This window comes from Equus caballus, chromosome 11 (genome assembly GCF_041296265.1).
Source record: "Equus caballus isolate H_3958 breed thoroughbred chromosome 11, TB-T2T, whole genome shotgun sequence".
Lineage (NCBI taxonomy): Eukaryota > Metazoa > Chordata > Mammalia > Perissodactyla > Equidae > Equus > Equus caballus.
Window position 1 is genome coordinate 19580482 of NC_091694.1, and position 19494 is coordinate 19599975.

General features: G+C 53.5%; 1 protein-coding gene across 15 annotated transcripts; it reads right to left on the minus strand.

Annotated features, from left to right (window-relative positions):
- Positions 1 to 510: 510 nt before the first annotated feature.
- Positions 511 to 14610, minus strand: CD300LG (CD300 molecule like family member g). Of its 15 annotated transcripts, XR_001380816.3 has the most exons (9): positions 14069 to 14561; positions 12788 to 13123; positions 10101 to 10202; positions 9074 to 9359; positions 7700 to 7812; positions 6271 to 6323; positions 2315 to 2434; positions 2026 to 2107; positions 511 to 1815 (listed from the first exon to the last, which is right to left on the minus strand). XR_001380816.3 is itself a non-coding variant. In XM_014739885.3 (8 exons), exons 1-8 carry the CDS (start codon positions 14109 to 14111, stop codon positions 1702 to 1704), a joined length of 963 nt encoding a protein of 320 aa, XP_014595371.1. In that variant the 5' UTR covers positions 14112 to 14610; the 3' UTR covers positions 511 to 1701. The 15 variants fall into 15 exon arrangements, 14 of the variants coding, with proteins under 14 accessions (XP_014595371.1, XP_070082235.1, XP_014595357.1 ...); XM_014739885.3 differs by lacking the exon at positions 2026 to 2107 and having other exon boundaries at positions 9074 to 9155; positions 14069 to 14610; XM_070226134.1 differs by lacking the exon at positions 2026 to 2107 and having other exon boundaries at positions 511 to 763; positions 9074 to 9335.
- Between the last annotated feature and the right edge of the window lie 4884 nt (positions 14611 to 19494).

Here is a 19494-nt window from a genome sequence, read left to right on the forward strand (position 1 = left end):
CCCAGAGCTCAGATCGGGGGGCTCCCTCTTCAGGTAGAGAAGGTAAGTGGAGCTCGCCCCTCCAGGGGCGTCGGGCACTGCCTGGCACCTTCTGGTGAGCTTCCTTCGCTTCATCAGACCGGCTCCCCCTCGTCCAGCTCTCCCAGCCCCCTGGTGTCCCCTTGCGGGGGCATTCCTCAGTGGTTTCTCCTGCCACACCAACAGGGACAGGTGTAGAGGCTGCTGGGGACTTGGAGAAACACTGACTGAAAAGCTCTGGTGGGAATGAAATTGGTTCTGCCGTTTGGGAAAGCTTTCAGCAGTGGGTCTCAGTAACTTCAAAAAGGTTCCTGCCCTGGGGCCTGGCACTTGCACATTCCTGAATCCTCCTCAAAGAAACCTCCAAATGCAGACAAAGCCTGGGCAAAGGTTCACCGTGCTGTTAGCTACAATAGCAAAAATAGAAACAAGTTAAATATCTAGTCAGAGAGAATTGACATAAGTTGAAGAAACATTACACAGCGACAAACATTTAATTTATAATAGGTTTATAAAAACATGGAGAAATGCTTATGATATAATAGTTAAGTGAAAAAAAGCAGGATACAAAGTTGTACATACAAAATATTTGTAAAAGAACACCAGCAAACGACGGGAAGGGAAAAGACTGGAAGGAAATACAACAAAATGCAGTGAGGATTGTCCGGGCGATGGCGAGACCATGGCTGACTTTTCTCCTCTTCTATCTTTCTAAGTTTTGTATACTGAGCAACCCCTCCTTTCACTTTTTAAAGAAAATAGAAAAAGAAACAATAGTAGTTCTGTAATTCTAACCCCTCACTCCCACCCCATCTCCAGAGAGCCTGAGTCAGGGTCACGTTCAGGTTCCCCTTAGGTTCCTGCCCTGTCCCCTCTCTCCTGCCCCTACTGGATTCACCCCTTCCGGTGTGCCCCTGCCCTGGATCTGGACTCAGGCAGGCCCCGGAAAGCCCCCAGCTGGCTCATGGTGTCGTGGGCACAGCAACCCCTACAGGGGGCAGGTGGGAGACCCCACACACAAAGTGTAGATTCAAAGCTGGAGGGACCTGAGCGTTCAACAGGGCCACTGCTTCTCTAACTCGAGTATTCGAATCACTGGGCTCTTGTTAGAAATGCAGAGTCCTGGGCCCAGGAATCACATTTTTCACCAGCTTCCTGAAGGACTGGGATGCAGGTGGTTCATAGCCACGCTTCAGGAAATCAGAACCCAGTCCAACGCCAGCACGCTCCCTCCTCCCCAGCTTATGCAGGAGAAAGGGGTGCTGAGGCTGAGGAGGGAAGGAAGGGAGGAGAAGGTGGGGTGGAGTGGGGGGAGGCATGTTGCTGGGCACCCAGGCCCTTGGGATTTCCTGCAGCAGATACAAGCCCAGACCAGCTCTCCTGAGCCCTGCCTGGCCCTGGTGACAGTCTAGGTCCAGCAGCTGCAAGCCCTGCCCAGGGATGTGAACACATTGGGGAGGTGCCAGTCTCTGCCGGAACTGTGAGGCCACCACTGTGGGCTCCACGGCCCACAAAGGCTCCCAGGTCAGGCTGGGGCATGCAGGAGGAGAGCCTGGGGAGGGGGAGGGGGAGCCCTGGAGTCTGGCAGGTGAACTCTGAAGCTGTAGCAGAAAGCTTATTAGAGTAGGTGCAAATCCAGCCATTCAGCTTCACAGCAGGCCTGGCCTGGAGGGCATTCTGTGGCTAGACCGAGATGAACTTAGAGAAGTCAAGCTCCTCCTCAGACAAGTGGAGGGGAGGCCCTGGGATCGTGGCCCCCTCTGGGTCCCGGGAAGAGGCTTCAGCTTCCTCTGAAGTCTGTAAAGACAACAGTGGGGGTTGAGAAGCCGAGCTGAGGGGTCTCCAGGTAGCTGCTGGGTCCACCTCAGCCTTTTCCACTGTCTGGGCCTGTGTTCATCTAAGCAGCACAAGAACTAACAAGTTCTCCTCCCCAGAACCCCCAGGCTTTGACTCATGCCCACCTCCCCTCCATCCATCCCCTGAGAGAGCATCCTCATGGCCTCATACCAGGTTCTGGCTGCAGATGTTGGAATCCTGCCAGCCCAGAGCTCTTTAAGCTGTGACTCCTGACAAGCTATTCAAGAATTTTCTGGATCAGGGAAAAAGAGGAGGTAAAGTCAACAGCCCTGGTTTCCCGAGCGAAATGGCCCAAGCCTATGGTTGTGGTGGGGCAGGTGGGTGGATGCAGGGCAGCGGAGTTTGGGGAGCGGATGCTGAGGAAGGAGGTCCCCACTTCCCTGCATTGTCAGAGGAGCCAGGCTAGGTGACTCTGGGCTCCCAGGGCCCTCTGTCCCACCTGGCTTAGGCACCCGATGTCCCTGCAGGGACTGGAGGAGGGCTGGGGGCTGGCTCGAGGCCCAGCAGGCCCTGCAGTGTTGATCTTGGCGCACTCCTGGACCCAGCAGTTCTCCAGCGGCTGAAACAGAGATGGGTCAGAACAGCCCATTCTTGGGCCGGCCCCGTGGCCGAGTGGTTAAGTTCCAGCGCCCTGCTTTGGCGGCCCAGGGTTTTGCCGGTTCGGATCCTGGGCGTGGACATGGTACCGCTCATCAGGCCATGCTGAGGTGACATCCCACATGCCACAACTAGAAGGACTCACAACTAAAAAATACACAACTATGTACTAGGGGGGCTTTGGGAGAAAAAGGAAAAATAAAATCTTTAAAAAACAAAAACGAAAACAGAAAAAACCGCCCGTTCTTGGCAGCAGGGATGGTCTGTGAGTGGAACCAGAGGAGGGAAATGTAGCACGGGGTGGAGGGGAGGAAGCAGGGCTGCGGGGCCAGAGTCCTCAGGTCCAGTTTCCTGGTCTCAGGGGATCTTGGACAAGCCGCCTAACCTCTCTGAGGCTCGGCTTCCTCAGAGGTCAAATGGGGATACGACTTTTCCCCTCAGGGTTGTAATGAATATTCATGATAATGTTTTATCACTCAACAACTGGGAACTCCTGGAATGATTTTTTTGGATCATTTGTTTTCATTATTGTTCATTCTTGTTATTTCTATCCTTTAAGCAGAAAGAACGCACAGGCTGCATGTTCTTTCTAACAAGCCTGGAGACAGCAAAGTCGGACGCCTCAAAGATTCATGAATAACAAACAACACAGGAAGAATTCTTAAGACATCATCAGTCTGAGCAACTCCTCCTTGATCAGATGAGGAAACTGAAGCCCAGGGAAGAGACGTGGGTAGTCCAGAGTGAGCGGGGAAGCCCATCTCCAGCCCCGGCCCCCGCTGCCCCAACCGGTCCTCAGCTCAGAAAGCCAGGCCCCTCCACCCCCTCCTTCCTTGTCCTAGCATCTGGGCAGAGCAGAGGTGGAGCTGGTGGAGGCCCAAGGCAAGCCTCCCAAGGGCACAGCTGTCCTCAGGTGCCCTGGCCAGCAAATCCCATGGCCCGATGGGCACTGAAGTCAAAGAAAGAAGCTCCCACTTTCTGGACACCTAGAGGTGTCTCACCTCACTCACCCCTAGCCACAACCCTGTGAGATGGGAAACTGAGGCTCAGAGAGGTGCTATAACTTGCCAGAAGTGACACAGCTGGCGAGCAGCTGAGCTGGGCCTTGTATTCATGACCATTTGACCTTAGACCCAAGCTCTTTTCCTATACTATGCTGCCATCCTGGCAGGGCATGCTGCACACTTCTCTTTATCTCCTTGTCCCTTGTCATGGGCCCCCTGCTTCTGTCAATACCCTTGCTGCAGGTGTTGGGGGCAGAGGTGGCTGTTTGAGTCATCTCTGGTGACACCTGCAGTCTTACAAGATAAAAATCAGAGCAGAATTCCTCGAATGAGAAATGACTGGGGGGATGCGGGGACAAAGGAATGGGGGAAGAGGAAAGGAGATTTCACAAATGCCGTCACCTATGGTGACAAATGCCTCACCTATGGTGAGGACATGGCAGAGCTGGGCTGGACCAGAGGACCCCCGACATCAAGTCCACTTCCTACGAATCCCGTATTTACAGCTTTGTGATTCAGTCGAAACCCACACTGCTGACCACTGACCACCGGCAGCCACGGAAGTGTCACCCACTCAAGGATGGCTGAATCTGAGGAAGGAACCTCATGGCACAGAGACCAAACCACACATGTAGGCAGCGGCCAGGACCACTGCCCTGCGTCCACTGTGGGTCTCGATCTCTCATTGGTTCCTCTGCCACACCGTGGACAACCGGAGGCATTTTCTGGGGTGATGGGTACTCGAGATATACATGAGAACCTCTGCTTCTGGACACCAGAAAATAGTAGCGAAGATGCCACAGGGAAGCCTGGAGAAGCTGGGGTGCGTCCTGCCCCAAGCCCCGCTCTCCCACCTGGGCCATTCCAGGAGTCAGGGCCCCGGCCACCCCACGCCCATGGCCCCAGGATGGGCCTTCTCCTGAGTCTGGGGAGACTCTTGGGCCGAGGAGTTGGTTGCAGCCCTCAGACCCCTTGCTCTTGGATGTGGGGGGGCAGGAGCACAGGGCACTGCGGCCACCCCGCAGACCTCAGTGAGTTTTCCTAGTTCTGCCTCTTTCAGGCTGGGTTGCTATGGGCAAGTTACTTATCCTCTCTGAGCCTCTACATGGTATTTTCTAAGAAGGGGGAAATAATAATTACACCTGGCTCATGCAGGGGTGATGAAGATTTAATGACCTATGGAAAGCCCCTGGCACACAGTAGGTGTTCAAGAAAAGGGTGAAAGGAGCACTTCTAGAAATGGCTCTCTGGGGAAGGAAAATGCTGGTCTGACCCCTAACGCTTCCCTCTGAGTTTTCACACCCCCTGGGGCTCTCTGGCAGAGCATCCCCTTCCCTCTTTGACCTGAATGTGGGCAAAGAAAACCCCAAACGCGTTCAGTTCTGCCTCCAGACTCTGCTAAAAACTACAGAGAAGCCAAAAGGGAAATAAACCAAAGAAAAGCAAAACCTCTCAGCCAGCCACATTCACAGGGTCTTCCCCTGACTCTCTCCATCCTTCCCCAACAAGGGGCTGCCCCCCCAGCCCCTCTTCCCGCTGGCCCTGTGCCCTTTCCTGGCCCTCCCACAGGGCACTGGCCTCAGGCCCTCTTGTCCTCCCCATGGCCATGGACGCTCTCCCTCCTTCCCCAGACCCTCTTGTGGAGTGGGGTGGGGTGAGCCCCAGGAGGCCGGGCTCTGGCGGTGGCAGTGGCATTGCCAGGACCTTTCCCACCATTGGCCTTGTGGAGCTTCCTGAGCCAAGGTCCAGCACCACGTTCCCACCCCAGCCCATCCCTAGGGGATGGGGCCTGAGTCTTTTGTCCTCGCTGGCGCCAGGAAAGGAGAGGTAGTCCTCTTTTCCTGTGCTCACATTTAAGGAAATCAGAGTGGAGGCATCTCAGTAAACAGCCAAGGGAGGAGAGGAGGGCTGGAGGTGGGGGGGGGGGGGGGGGCGGTGCAGGTGGGGGGGCGATGGGGTGCAGGTGGGCTAGCTCCCTGAGTGTGATTCTGCAGCCCTGCCTGTAGGAGTGCCGTGTGTGGAGGGACAGTCTCTCTTTGTGGGGTCAGGGAAGGGCCCTGCAGTAGGCAGGCTCCCCTGTCCAGGAAGATGGGCACAGGGACTCACATTCTTTCTACCCCATGGTCCCCAGAGTGTCACCCTTGGCCTGGGTCTCAGGGCAGCCACACCACCTTGGTCTCAGAGCAGAGGAAAGCTCAAAGAAAACATTAGGGTGTTCTGGAAAGAAGAGAGATGAGAGTCGAGAAATCTGGCTCCTGCTCTCTATTTGGGCTACCATCTGCTGTGTGGCCTTGGGTAAGACTTTTACCCTATCTGGGCTCTGTTTCCTCTTCTGCAAAAGCAGACTAGAGTCTGAAGTTGTCATACTCTGGTGTGCCGTCAGAATCCCTGGGGGCTGTGTTTAAAATTCACGTTCCTGGGCCCCCCGAGAGGTTTCTGTTAGGATTGGCATGAAGGAGGCCCCTGCCAGGTGTTCTGAAGGAGGGTTTGCACCAAATCTAGAGGAAGTCTGACTAGATGATGTCAAAGGCCTTCCCTGGATCCAGCTCTGATGTTCTCCAATGGGCAGAGGGCGCTGGGCCTGGGGAGGAGCCCTGCCTGGCACCTGCTGGGAAGTTGGGGTGATGGAGGGGACTCTGCTGGCTCACAGCCTGAAGGGCTGGTCTCGGGGCTCACACAGACTCCCCAGAGGTGGGAAACAAGCCAGGCCTTGAGGTCAGTGGTGGAGGACCAGGCAGGGAGCAGCAGAGGGGGGGCCCAGGCGCCTGCCTTCCAGCCCCGCCTCCTTCCTTACCGAGTGTGGGAGGTGCACCTTCTCCATCCTCTGTGTCTCGGCGGCCAGTTGAGCTGAAAGAGACGGGAAGCCGCACCTTGAAGCCAGGGGCAGCCAGGAGTAGCCTGCAGCTGCTCCCACAGAAGAGGAGCGGCCCGTGCACCTGGGCTTCCCCGAGGGAGGTGGCAGGCAGTCTGGGCAGAGTAGCCCCTTCCAGCTGGGACCCTTGGCAATGACCCAGCCTTTGGGATCAGTACATGGAACCCCCCTGTGGGGCAGAAACCAGCTGGGGACGTAATTCTGTGCACTAGGTCATTGCTTCTTAAAACTCAGGGTGCATACAGGACCCTGGGAAATTCTATTAAAACGCAGATTCTAATTCAGTAGGTGGGGGGTGGGACCTGAGAGTCTGCATTTCTAACAGGCTATTAGGGGATGTCACTCCTGCTGGCTGGGGACCACAATTTGAGAGGCAAGGTGCTAAGAGGCTCTGAGGCTCTGACGCTCCCATGCTGTGTCCTCCCTGACTCTCTGAGGGAGCCTGGGGACACTGGTAAAGCCGACAGTTCTTCCCAGGGGTGACACAGGGAGGAGTCGGGAGGCAGGCCCAGGATCCCCCCACGGCTACCACACTGGGACAACATTGCCAACTTGCAAAGTGCATTCACACACATCTTCCTGGTGCCTCTGATTCCTAGCTGTGCAAACACAGGGCAAGCTACTCAGCTGCTCTGTGCCTCAGTTTCTTCCCCTGTAAAATGGGGGAACTTGTAATAAGTAGTTCCTAACTAACTCCACAGTATGGAGGTTAAAGGAGATAGAAGCAATGTAAGCCACCCAACAATGCTTGGCCCGTCATGGCTGCTATTACTGCTATTTCTGTTAATGCTCTTAATCTGTGCTGTCCAGCACAGGCATCACGAGCCACGCCCAGCCACGGAGCACTGGAAAAGTGACTACTCTGAATGACACCAGGTTTCCAAGGAAAAAAATGAATGTAGAATGTGTATTATTAATATTTTTATATTTATTCCCTGTTGAAATGATAATGTTTTGGATATATTGTGTTAAATAAAGTATATATTAGGACTAACGTCACCAGTTTCTTTTCACTTTTTTTTCATGTGACTACTGGAGAATTTTAAATTACATATGTGGCCCATACTCTATTTCTGTTGCACCCATATCTGAGGAAGACTGAGGCTCAGGGAAGTGAGGTGATCTGCCCAAGGTCACATAGCTCAAAAGTGGCAGAGCTGGGATTTGAACACAAGCCTTGAAAGGGACTGAGAAGCTCTAGAAACCCAGCAGTAGATGTGGGGCCATGATGTCTGTCCTGCTCAAGTTCAAGTCCTCGGTCCTGTGCTCCTCCCTATAGTCAGCCCTCAGGCAAGGAGTTGGACCTGCAGTGGCCCAGACCCTCCCACGCCCTCCCGTCTGCCCTGCTCACCTTCCTTCCTCCGCCGGAGCAGGTACCTGCTGAGGGCAGCCAGGCCTGCGGTCAGCAGAAGGCTCAGCAGCACCAGGACCGGGGCCAAGATGCGGACCATGGGGATGGACACCCTGCGGGAGGGACGGAAGGAGCCCGGTGGCTGTCACCAGATATCAGTGGCACGTCGTGCACCTCGGCATTCTCATTCTGAGTCCCAGCCATGTCCCTTGTCTTCCCAAGGAGATCAGAGGGCACCAGGGACCACAATGCCTGGTCGGTCCCAATGGAAGGGACCTCAGCCCCCGTCGCCAACCCCAGGAGACACTTTCGGCCGGGTCTGAACTTGCCAGCAGCTACCTGGATGTCAGCACCCGAGCACAGTTATATACAACCCCCTAGAGCCAACCCTGCAGGCTGGGACTCCAGGTGGGTAAGAAAGAAAATTTTCTTATGTCGACTGAAAGGAAGAGTCTGGGTAAAGGTTAATTAAGGGAGTTTATTTGATAACGCAAGTGAGGAGTTTGAACCCCGGGAAACAATTCAACAGCATATTCTGAGGACCTGCTCTGAGGCGTCTGAGTCTAAGTGCAGCTGCGACTCTTGCACAAACAGTGCACATACAGGGAAGAGGGCAGGACAAATGCCTTACAACCAGAGTTCATAATGTCAAAAAAGAGAGAGGACATCCGGGCTTTTCTCTGGATTATACACGGAAGGTACACAAACAAGAATGTCTTGGTTGTACATCAAACAAGGTCAGAGATGCCGACGTCTACATGTGGGGGAGGCAAGGCCCAGGGCTGTTGATTAGTCCCTCGGTCTCTAAGAAACTCCCTCGGGAAATGTGTGCGCCAGCTACCCTTTGTCTCTTCCTGTGGGGGGTCTGTCCCGCTGGTGTCTTCGGTCATGAGGTGAGGGGCTGCAAGGTCATTTGATGCAGGCTTCTGAGGCTGTGTCTCGGGACAGCACAGACATTGTCGTGCTGCCTCTAAGCCTCTCCAGTTTGCTTGCTATGTTCGCCCGTTAGACCAGGGAGAGGGTCCCACACATGCTTGGCACCAGGTCCAGTGCAAAGTGGACAGGCGAAAGCTACTGAACTGGGTGGCTGTCCCTGAAGCGGAAGCAGGGAGAGAGGTGGGAACTGCGGCCGCGGTGGACCCTTCACCGTGGTGGGCCTGTGTGTCCAGCAACGGGGCTGCTGGTCCCTGAGTGTAGGCTGTCCCCGACTCGAGGGCCCTGCTGAGGGGGATGGGGACTGAGTCTGCCCTCTGTGCTACGAGCTGTGGCCACGACCAGAAGCCGTGTTTGCCTGGAGGAAGGAGTGTCAGGTTTCTATTTGCTCAAAGGCTCCTTGTGGTTTGGGGATGGCCTGAAAGGAGACCAAGGGCTCACCTGGACTTGGAGCTGCGGCTGCTGGGGACAAGACTGGTCTCTGCCGAGGTGGAGTCCAGCTGCGTGGCTGGGCGGGAGGTCCCTGCATGAGGAGAGGTGGCTTCGTGAGGAGGGGTCCCCGTGAACGGAGAGGTCACTGCGTGAGGAGAGGTCCCTGCGTACGGAGCGGTTCCCGCGTACGGGGAGGCTTGCGTGTGCCTGGACGCGGAGGTCCCTGTGAACGGAGAGGCCTCGGCCCCTGTCTTCTGCTTGGCTGTGGTGACTGTCGGGTGGAGACCAGGAGAAGCTACAAGTCCAAAAGCAGTGCCTCAGCTCCTTCCCTGACCCTTGAATCCCAGCCTCCCCAGACCTCTGACCCTTGACCTCTGAACCCTAGGCTCCCTGAGAATAATGTCTCAGAACATTTGCAGCTAGAAGACACCCCAGGAAGCAAACAGAGGCCTAGATGAAGCCATTTGAAGGGAGCAGGCCACCCCTCAGGCTCGCCCCAGGCCTCTGCAGAGCTTCCAGCCCCTTTTCGGGCCGGCAGCCTGTTCTCTCTGCCAGGAGACGCAATCACCCCCACCTCCATGATCCATTCCAGGGACCACTAAGCAGACACCTTCCTGCCCCGCCTACAGTCCCAGCCAACTGGCACCTCTGCCCTCACCGGAAGGTCCTCATGTCACCATCACATGCCCACTCACCACCTAGGCCTCGGGAAGGGCTGAGCTCCTTCAACAGCCATGGGGTCGGCAGGGCAGGGTGGCAGGGACCAGTCCAGAGCCCAGAGCCCAAGGCCCAGCCTCTCCTCTCTCCCCTCAGACCCCAGGGGGAGCACACAGGGCACAGGCTGGGTCTACTTTCTAGCTCTGCTGCTTCCTGTGTGACCTTGAGCAAGTGGCCCAACCCGTCTGAGCCTCCGGTTCCTGGGCTGAGAGTCCAGCTCCAGGATGTGAGGGCCATAAAGTGTCTGGCACCAGGCAGGCATTCACTGGATGTTTCTTTAAAAAAGAGCAGAGGAGGGGCAGGGAAACCATTCACTCACTCAATTCTGGGGGCTGCGTTTGCCAAGTTTTTGCCTTGGGCTGGAGGCTCCTTGTGGCAAGAGGCTGGAAGGAGGGCGTGGGGGAGGGAAGACAGCAGGGACCTAGAGGAAGGAGAGAGGCTGGTCTCAGGGGAGAGAGGATCACTGCTCTGAGCCAGATTTCCTGTCCTGGGAGCAGCCAGCGCTTTCGCACCCCCACCTCTGCTCAGAGCATCGCCTCTTCTCTCCCCAGCCACTCAGGAGCCACGCACAGGAGATTCCAGCTGATTCTTCCCCTTCTGCAGTCCCCTTGGCTTCCTGCTTAGCTCAGACCTTCTGCCTCTTTTGTCCTCCAACTGCCCACCAGTCTGCCCTTTCTATGCCACTTTCACACCAATGCCAGCTCTGTCTCTAAAATACATCTTGGATCGCATCGCTCCCTGCTTCAGAACAGCCAGTGGCTCCCCAGTGCCTATAAGTGAAGTTCCAACTTTTTAGCGTGCCTTTCAAACTCAGACTTCAACCCACCTTGTCAGCTTCACCTCTTCCCCATCCGGTGCGCCAGCCATACGCAGTCGGCTCTATTCCCAATGAAGTGAGCTTCCAGCCCGCTTCCACGACTCTGACATACTGTTCCTCTGTGTGCGATGCTTTTCCTTTCCATCTCTGCCTAACACACTTCGTTCTGTCCTCCGGGGCCAGCTCACAAGTCAACTCCTCCCTAACGCCTTCCCCAGAAGGAGCAAATCCCTGTCCTTTGTGTGCCCACAGTACCCTGCGCACCGTCGAGGCAGCTGATACCCAGTGATGCTGCAACAGGTCGTTTCCTGGGTCTCCCCACTAGGCTGGGACCCCTCAAGGGCAAAACGCCTATTCTCTGTGCCCAGTGCAGTGGGCAGAAACCCCGTGTGGCCAAATCCCCAGGAGCCACCGAGCTCCGGGCTCCCCCACGTCCATCAGTCGGCCCCTTCTGCCTTCATGCCCTCACACTCTCCCGCTCCCTGCCACTCTCTCTTGTGATACCAGGCCAGTTCTTCTCCAACGTTTCTGAGTAGATGATCAAATCTTCTGCAGATAAAGAGCATTTATTTTTTCTTTTCCAATCTTTATACTTCTTTACCTTGCCATATTTCATTGCCTAGGGCCTCCAGGCAATGGTGAACAAAAGAAATGATAGTGGGTCCTCTGGTCTTGTTCTGACCTTCCTAGAAATTCTTCTAACATTTCCCCAGACTCAATGGTGTGCTGGAGACGGCTCATGCTGGCTCGGGAGAGCTGAGCATTCACTTCTCAGGGATTTGGGGAGCCAGTTGTTAAACTGTTAGTAGCTGGAAATTGGCCAAGCCAGGGGCATTTACACCACAGAAATTGGCAGGCACTACAAGTCAGAGTCTCCTCTGCCAGTGGCTAAACATTTTTAGCCTTCTTTATTTTCAAAACCCCAACTGTCATCAGAGAGAGGCCCACAAGGTCTGATACAGGAGGCTAATATAATTCTGCAGATATTATACATGAATAAATGATTATAAATGAGGGTGAGAATAAAAACAGGAGAGCCGAAAATATAGGTCAAATTGATCACACTAGGTAAAAATGAGGTCTGAATACTGATAAGAACGGGAAGAGATCATAGAATCTTGTAAATAATGGAGAACAAGTTCAATGTGTTTTTGGTGCTGCTGTTATTACTTGCTGAGTTTATCTTTATTTCCTTAAATTAAAATGAAGTCCCACGGCTGACGGGGACCTGGCAGTGGGGATGGGCCTGGGGATGGGATGAATCCGAGCGATGGGGCCAGGAGAGGGACAGAGCAGACACCAATGCCTGAAGGGACCTGCATTCGAATCCCAGCGCCACCACTTCCTGCCAGGAGATTAGAGGAAAATCATTTCATCTCTTGGAGCCTTGGTCTCCCATCTGTGAAGTGGGACACAAAGACTGACCTCGCCCTCACCGGCCGGCAGACTGGGGCTGTCCATTCCCCTGGGCCCTCTCTGGCTTCCTTCTCCTCTGCTCAGCAGGTCCAGGTGGGATTCTGGGCACCCAGAGAGGGGCTCCAGCCCCAGCCCGGGCCCCATGGCTCCAGCCCCAGCCCCCTAGTGTCCCCGAGCCCCACAAGCCCCTCCGAGGCTGGTCCCCAGGCACTGCTCGCACCTGCCCTCGGGACTTGAAGATCTGGGGAAGGGGAGGCCAGAAGGGAGAGCTGAGGCCACAGCAGGATGAGGCCAGTGTGGCCATGGCTTAGGTGTCGCTGTGGAGCGGGTCCCAGAGGCACTGATGGTGGGCCGAGCCTGAGGAATCCTCAGGAATCTCTCTGACCCCAGGGAGGGAGTCTTTCTATTCTGTGGCATGTCCATCTTGTCCCCAGCCCATGGCAATCTCTCTCCCCGATCTGGGCAGAGAGGAAAGGCCCTGAGCATGAAGGAGACAGGTCTGCGTTCAATCCTGCTCTGCTACCTACTGTGACCTTGGGCAGCAGGAGTGACAGAGCAGCCGAGGCTCGGGTGACACCGTCTGTGCCCCCGATGCTGCTGAGCACTGGACCTCTGCCATCTCACCGAGTCCTCCAGACCCCTGATGAGGTTGGTGCGAGCATTACGCCCCCTTGCGACGGGGAAACCGAGTCCACCAGTGATTACCCACCCACACTCCCTCCTCCCGTCTGCATCTCCTGTCCCCCAGCCCGGGAAGGAGAGACATGTGTTACCTGGAAGGACGCGCAGAGACACCAAGAAACTCCAGTCAAAGCCCAGTCTTGAGACCCCACACCAGTACTTCCCGGCGTCCTGCAGGGTGAGGTTCCTCAGGGTCACGGTGAGCGTGAGCTCCTCGGGGCTGTCCCAGACGGACACCCTGCCTGCCGTCCTCTCTTGGCCGTCTTCTTCCGCATAGATAGTGCCTGAGCAGCGGGAGATCAGGAGACCGCCCTCCCTGCACCAGTATTTCTTGTGCTTCTTCAGCTCCTCCCCGTAGGTGCACTGCAGGGACAAGGTGTCACCTTCAAATCCGCTGATCTCCTTCGGGCCCACCAGGACTCCATAACCTGAAACCACAGCAGGGATGAAGGTCGGAATTCCCTGGATTCAAGTACCAGGGTCAAGACCAGGAGGCACCTCCTGAGTCATCCCCTTCTGGGGGCAGCCCTGTAAGACCTGGTACTCCCTTTCCCCACCAGGGGACCTTGGGACAGAGCTGTGGCTGCTTCCCCAAACCTGGTATGTTGAAGGGAAGCTCTAGATTCAGACAGCCCGGAGTTTGAATCCCAGCACTGCCACTACATAGCTGTGTGACCCTGAGGAAGTCGCTTGACCTCTCTGGACCTCTGAGTTTTCTCATCTATAGATGACGATAATGTCCTATTTCATTGAATTAAGATGCTATCATATGTAAGATGTACCATAATTTTGCATACCACTAACAAAAAACATTTTCGACTGAACAACTGACATCAGTTGTAAGATGCATCCTGATTTTTTATGTTAAAAGGTAAGAAAGAGAGAAAGAAAGAAAGTAAGAAAGAAAGTAAGAAAGAAAGAAAAGCAGGCCTGTGAACTGATGAAATGGGATAATTCTGTGTCTCTCAGGGTTGTTGTGAGTGGTATAGCAGAGGTTCAAGAAATATTTGCTGAGTTTAACACGGCAACCATATAGGCGTGTCTGGTGGGCTCCAGGCTTGGTGCAGAATAGGGAAAGGACGAGGGAGGTAAAGCTTCTCTCTCAGCCACCCAGCCCCGAAGGGGTTGGTACCCATGGGTCTGGGAGAAGATCTGGCTCTGGATTCCAGAAACAGCAAGTGGCGGCCCCTCTGAGGGCTGAGGACCAGTGGGGTGGGGTGAAGCCTGCGAGGAGCCCACAGCGGGGCTGGGTCACACCAGCGCGCGTTGGGGAAAGAAAACGTTGGTTCAGGAGGTCCTCTCTCTGTGGACCCGAGGGGCGAGCTCGGGGATGAGCCCCACATCCCTCCACCACTCCCCCTGCTCCATCTCACCTGGGAGCACGAGGCAGCCCCACAGCAGGACCAGGGGCCGCATGGTGGGCGCTGGACCCGCGGAGCACACGCCGGGAACTGGGAGCTCCTCTCTGGGCCGCGCGGCTTTGACTTCCTCCAGATGTGCCCGATCAGGACGAGGAAGGGAGGGGAGGCGCCTCTGCCTTCCCTTTCCTTACAGCCCCGCGGCTCACCTCCCCCTCCCCGCCCTAAAACCCTCCTAAGCGCCCCTCTCAAAGCCGCACCCCTCCAGGGGGTCTTAACCACCCCGCCAGCGGTGCGCCCCGCGGGGTCTGTGTGTAGCATTCCGGGAGTCCATGAATTTGGATGTGAAAAAATTACATACTGACTTTCACTACCCTTTAAAAATTACATATTGACTATAGCATTTATCTTTTCCTTCTGAGTGTTAGCTACGCCTGTCACCAATAAAAAATTACAGACACTGACACATCAAGTTGTCGCCCATAGCTCGAAATATCAAGTGTGCTCCTTAGTGCTCGGAAAATAATTAGTTACCGGACCCACCACTAGAGCTGGTTATTTAAAGCGCTAATGAAGCACGTTTATTACTATGTTACACAATTATAAATATTTTGATAACCACTTCAGTATTATTGGTTTTCTCTTAAGTGTATGTATTTCATTTCGTATATTTAAAAGACCATTGCTCTGAAAGGGGGTCCATAAGTTTTCTCAGACAGCCCAAGCGGTCAATGGTCCAAAGGTTAGGGGCCCCTGCAGCCGTGACCCCTGCGCCCTGGTTCCCCATCGCCTCCCGGAGGGCGAAGTACCGCCCTTGGCCACAGGGCGGCGGTGCAGGCGGAGGTGAGGACGGCTGTAGGGCTGGGCCGAGCGGGGTGCCGGAGCCGCCGGTAGGCGGCGCTGCAAGGCCGGTCTCTGCACGCGCGCGGAGCTGACTCGGCCTTTAAAAAACCGGAATTCCAGGTTTCCCAGCGCAGAATTGAACGCTCCTTGAAAGGAACAAAACAAACACGCGCGCTAGGGGGAGCCCGGACACATCATTTTCCAGAATAGCTCCGTCGGGTTTTTTCTGATGGCAAAGTTCATAAAGGTTGGAAGCAAAATTTTACGCAATACAGAAATGCAAAAAAAAAAAAAAAAGATAAAAAAGAGTGGGAACGTTTCCTGTCATTCCCATTCTCCCTTAGAAAACCAGTTTGGCACATATGCTTCCATGTGCACAGCTGGAATTGTACCCACCTGGCGGGTTAGTGTTTGAAGCGTTAACTGAGGGGTTCTGGGAGGGGAGACTGTGATTCTGGTGACATGCGGAGATGCGTTTTGATTTCGCAGTGACTGGGGGGCGCTGCTGGCTTTGAATGGGCAGGAACAGAGATTCACGTTGCTGAAAACCCTGTGACAATGATCTCAGCCCAGGACCTGACCCCGCGCACACGTACACACTACAAAAGGATATTGGTTTTTGCAGTTTTAAAAACACAGATTAAAATAATATTTATTCTAGCGTTCGATAGTATATTTCTGTGCTTTCATTTTTTTTTTTTGTCCTTTTACAGAATAATTTCTGATCTTCTTACTTTTCTTAAATCCTAACTTATTTATTATAAGCAGGGCAAGCATCTGACACTTCATTAGATTTTCTAGTGTCACGGGGTCTGAGCACTGACATTTTGAAATATGTGGTATTTGGCTGCAAGCTGTTTTCCTTTTATTTTCCTCTCTATTACAGCTCAAGCATTATATTGTGATTTTTAAAAATTAAGTGTGTGAGAAGGCATATTATTTATGATTGTCATTTCAGGAGAATAAAGGAAGTGTTACCAAAAATTTTATTTTATTTTATTATGACTTTTGTTTTTCTGTGAGGAAGATTGGCCCTGAGCTAAAATCTGTTGCCAATCATCCTTTATTTTGTATGTGGGATGCTGCCACAGAGTGGCTTGATGAGTGGTGTAGGTCTGCACCCAGGATCCAAACCAATGCCGGGCTGCCAAAGTGGAGTGTGTGAACTTAACCACCACACCACTGGGCAGGCCCCCAAAATTTTATTTTTAGGAAGAGGGTGTTGGGTCTGCTATGCATCATCCCTGCCCTCTTGTTGCACACTGTGAGGTCCTTCCCTCTGCCCCTGAGCCCCAAACCCAGCGGGAGCTAGGCCTGAGGACCCCTGGTCCTACTGCAAGGGGTGTGTGGGGGCAATGGATAGCTCCCCGCCGCCGTGGGTTTGGGGATCTGCGCGGAGAGGACACTTGTGTCCCGCTTCCTGTCCAGGATAGTGGGAGGTGCCCTGCCATCACAGGACGAGAGAGCACATAGGATGGGGGCAAAAGGCTCCTGGCCCAGTGGGCTTGTGGCAGCCTCATCACATCTGCCTGACATGCGTGTGCCCAGGAGAGGCTTGGCTGTGCCTGGAGGCCCACGGCTGGGATGAGGGGCTGGACAGCGGACATGGGAAGGAAGAAACAGCCACACCGGAGCCCAGAGGAAGCCAGAGAACCCAGCAGATGCTAGCACGGCAGGCAGTGACGAAGGCTGCCCCTGCTGCTCTAGGCTCCAATGCTTACTAAAGACCTCCAGGACTGAGAACCCCCTTAGGGAGAAGGGAGGGTCGGGCAGAACTCTAAAGAGACTGTTTACTCCACTCATCTAAGAAAACACGGGTTGAAACTTAAGTCCCAGCTGCAGGGTAGGGTTTAGAAAGGTCTGTTAACAGGACAGACAAAATCTGGCCAAAAAAGGGCCAGCTGGACAGGTGCCGCTTAGTCACCCCAGTCCAATTTCTCTCTGGTTTGGACTTGCTTGAACTAAGTCACTTCCACAGACCTAAGATGGTTCTTTGTTCCCCTTAGATCAGGGTTTCTCAGCATCAGCACTAGTGACACTTGGGGCCAGATAATTCTTTGTTGGGGGGCAGGTATCCTGTGCATTATAGGATTATGTCGTCACAGGCAGTGCTAGAAAACGGCAGCCCTCTCCCCCGAGTGTGGCTGGGGCCGTCCCTGTCACCCTCCAGCTGTGGAGCGGCAGTGCAGATCACACCCCCACTGCAGGCGAGCCGGCTCCCAGCAGAAAGCGATGAAGAGGCACCCGCCTGGATGGAAGGCTGGATGGCACACGCCTGGTTTCTCCTTCCCATTCATCAAATACATGAAGGCGTGGAGAGAGACCGGGGTGGTACCCCAGGAGGGCTCCCTCCTCCCGGAAGGAAGCGTCAGGAGTGGGGAAGATGTGTCCCCAACAAAGATGGGTGAGCCACAAGCTGGGAAGAGCCTGGGCCCCCGCATCACCACTTGGAAGAAAGCTGCCCCCACAGCTACCAAGCCTGCTGCAGCTTTGGGGGGAGCAAGCCGACTTTGATGTTTTACCACTGAGACTTTATCGTTGGCTTGTTGCTGCGGCATAGCTAACCCACCGCAAAGTTTTTAGTTTCTTCACACACATTTCATCCTCTATTCCACCAGCAGCTCCTCCATCCCTAGCAAGTTACAAACTCAATTTTTGAAATTCCTCCGCTGAAGCAAATCTGAAAACTCCTTTCAAGATTTTTTTTTTTTTTTTTTTTTTTTGGTGAGGAAGATTGGCCTGGAGCTAACATCTGTGCCAATCTTCCTCTATTTTGTATGTAGGATGCCACCACAGCATGGCTGGATGAGCGGTGTGTGGGCCTGTGTCCAGGATCTGAACCCACAAATCCCAGGCTGCCAAAGCATAGCATTCGAACCCAATCGCTACACCACAAGGCCAGCCCCTCAAGATTTTTATGTTGACTGTTTTAAGGATTTTTTTACTTCTAGGAATGACAGCGAAATGATGAGGGAGGGCAGCCATGGAAAACAACGTAATTAGGACCATCCTCCCTCAGAAGCTCGACGAAATACACACACTTTAAAATCCTCTCAAAAACGTTGAAAGCTAAATGCAGTGTGGTAACTTGGGTCGGATCCCAGAGCAGAGAAAGGATATTAGCGGAAAAACCAGTGAAATACTAATAAAATCTGGAGTTCAGTTAGCAGTACTGCACCGACATTAATTCCTTAGTCGTGACCGATGTACCACAGTTGTGTAAGATGTGAATGCGAGGGGAAGCAGACAGAGGGGAGGCTATTCAGGGACTTTCTGTACTACTTGTGTAACTTTTCTGTAAATCTAAAATTATTCCACAATATAAAGTTTATTTAAAAGAAAAAAACAAGCGGTGAAGAGCTAACAAGAGCGTGAAGGATTAGCAGGCCGCGGTCTGCAGGCAGAAGCCCAAAAAGGTGGGCCGAGCATGCGCGGTGCGTTCGCCCTGGGGAAGCTCTTACTCATTCAGAAGCAGCAGTTCAGCCGCGAGCCTGTAGTCTGGGGCCCTCCAAGGCGGGATCTGGTATATGTACGTTTCCTTTTCCTTTTTTTAAAGATTGGCACCTGAGCTAACAACTGTTGCCAATCTTCCTTTTTTTTTTTTTCCTGCTTTTTCTCCCCAAATCTCCCCGGTACATAGTTGTATATTTTAGTTGTGGCATGTGGGACACCGCCTCAGCATGGCCTGATGAGCGGTGCCATGTCCGCACCCAGGATCTGAACCGGTGAAACCCTGGGCCGCGGAAGCGGAGCGCGGGATCTTAACCACTCAGCCACGGGTTGGCACCTGGTATGTGTTTCTTAATCCCTTTAGGACCCCAAAGGGCTGCACTTTGAGAGAAGGGCCACCGTGGACTTTCACTCAACTTCCTGTCACTTAGGTGTCCCAGGAAACGTCAAGCTTTGAACTTGAATTAAAAATGGTACTAGTCTGGTAGCACCCTCCCTACACCTAGCCCCCAGGTACCTTAAAGATACCAATGGAAAATTCCTTCTGGAGGAAAATAGTGTAACCCTAAGTCTTGAATTATTTTAAAAATTGTTTTTTCACATCCAACTCAAGATACAATCAAAGATAACCAGATGTGTGGGGAGACGAGACTCCATAGAGGAGAACGAGCAGACAGCCACAACCGACGGAGCCGTGGAGACCCCAGGTACTGCAAAGAGCGGGAACAGCCTTCGCACAACTGTCCTGACTATGTTCAAGGAGGTAAAAGGCAAGCTTGAAATTTTTGGCAGAGAACTGGAAATTATAAAAAATGACAAAGCAGGGGCCAAGGGTTTTGTTGGTTCGGATCCTGGGCATGGACGTGGCCCCGCTCGCTCATCAGGCCACGCTGAGGCAGCGTCCCACATGCCATGACTATAGGACCCAAAACTAAAAACATGCAACTATGTACTGGGGGGCTTTGGGGAAGAAAAAGCAGAAAAAAAAAAAAAGATTGGCAACAGTTGTTAGCTCAGGTGCCAATCTTTAAGAAAAAAGGAAAAAATGACAAAGCAGATTTTAAAAAGAACAACATAAAATTCTATAATTGAAAAAATACGATAATTAAAATTAAGAATCTGGTGGATGAGTTTCAGTTTAGACACAG

Excerpts from the sequence above, each read along its gene's own strand:
- CD300LG (XM_005597351.3), bottom strand. The coding sequence starts at position 14,111 with ATGCGGCCCCTGGTCCTGCTGTGGGGCTGCCTCGTGCTCCCAG. Across the intron at positions 6,324-7,699 it reads GCTCCGGCGGAGGAAGGAAG|CTCAACTGGCCGCCGAGACA; the intron begins GTGAGCAGGGCA and ends CGTCTCTTTCAG. Across the intron at positions 1,816-2,314 it reads ACATCGGGTGCCTAAGCCAG|ACTTCAGAGGAAGCTGAAGC; the intron begins GTGGGACAGAGG and ends TTGTCTTTACAG.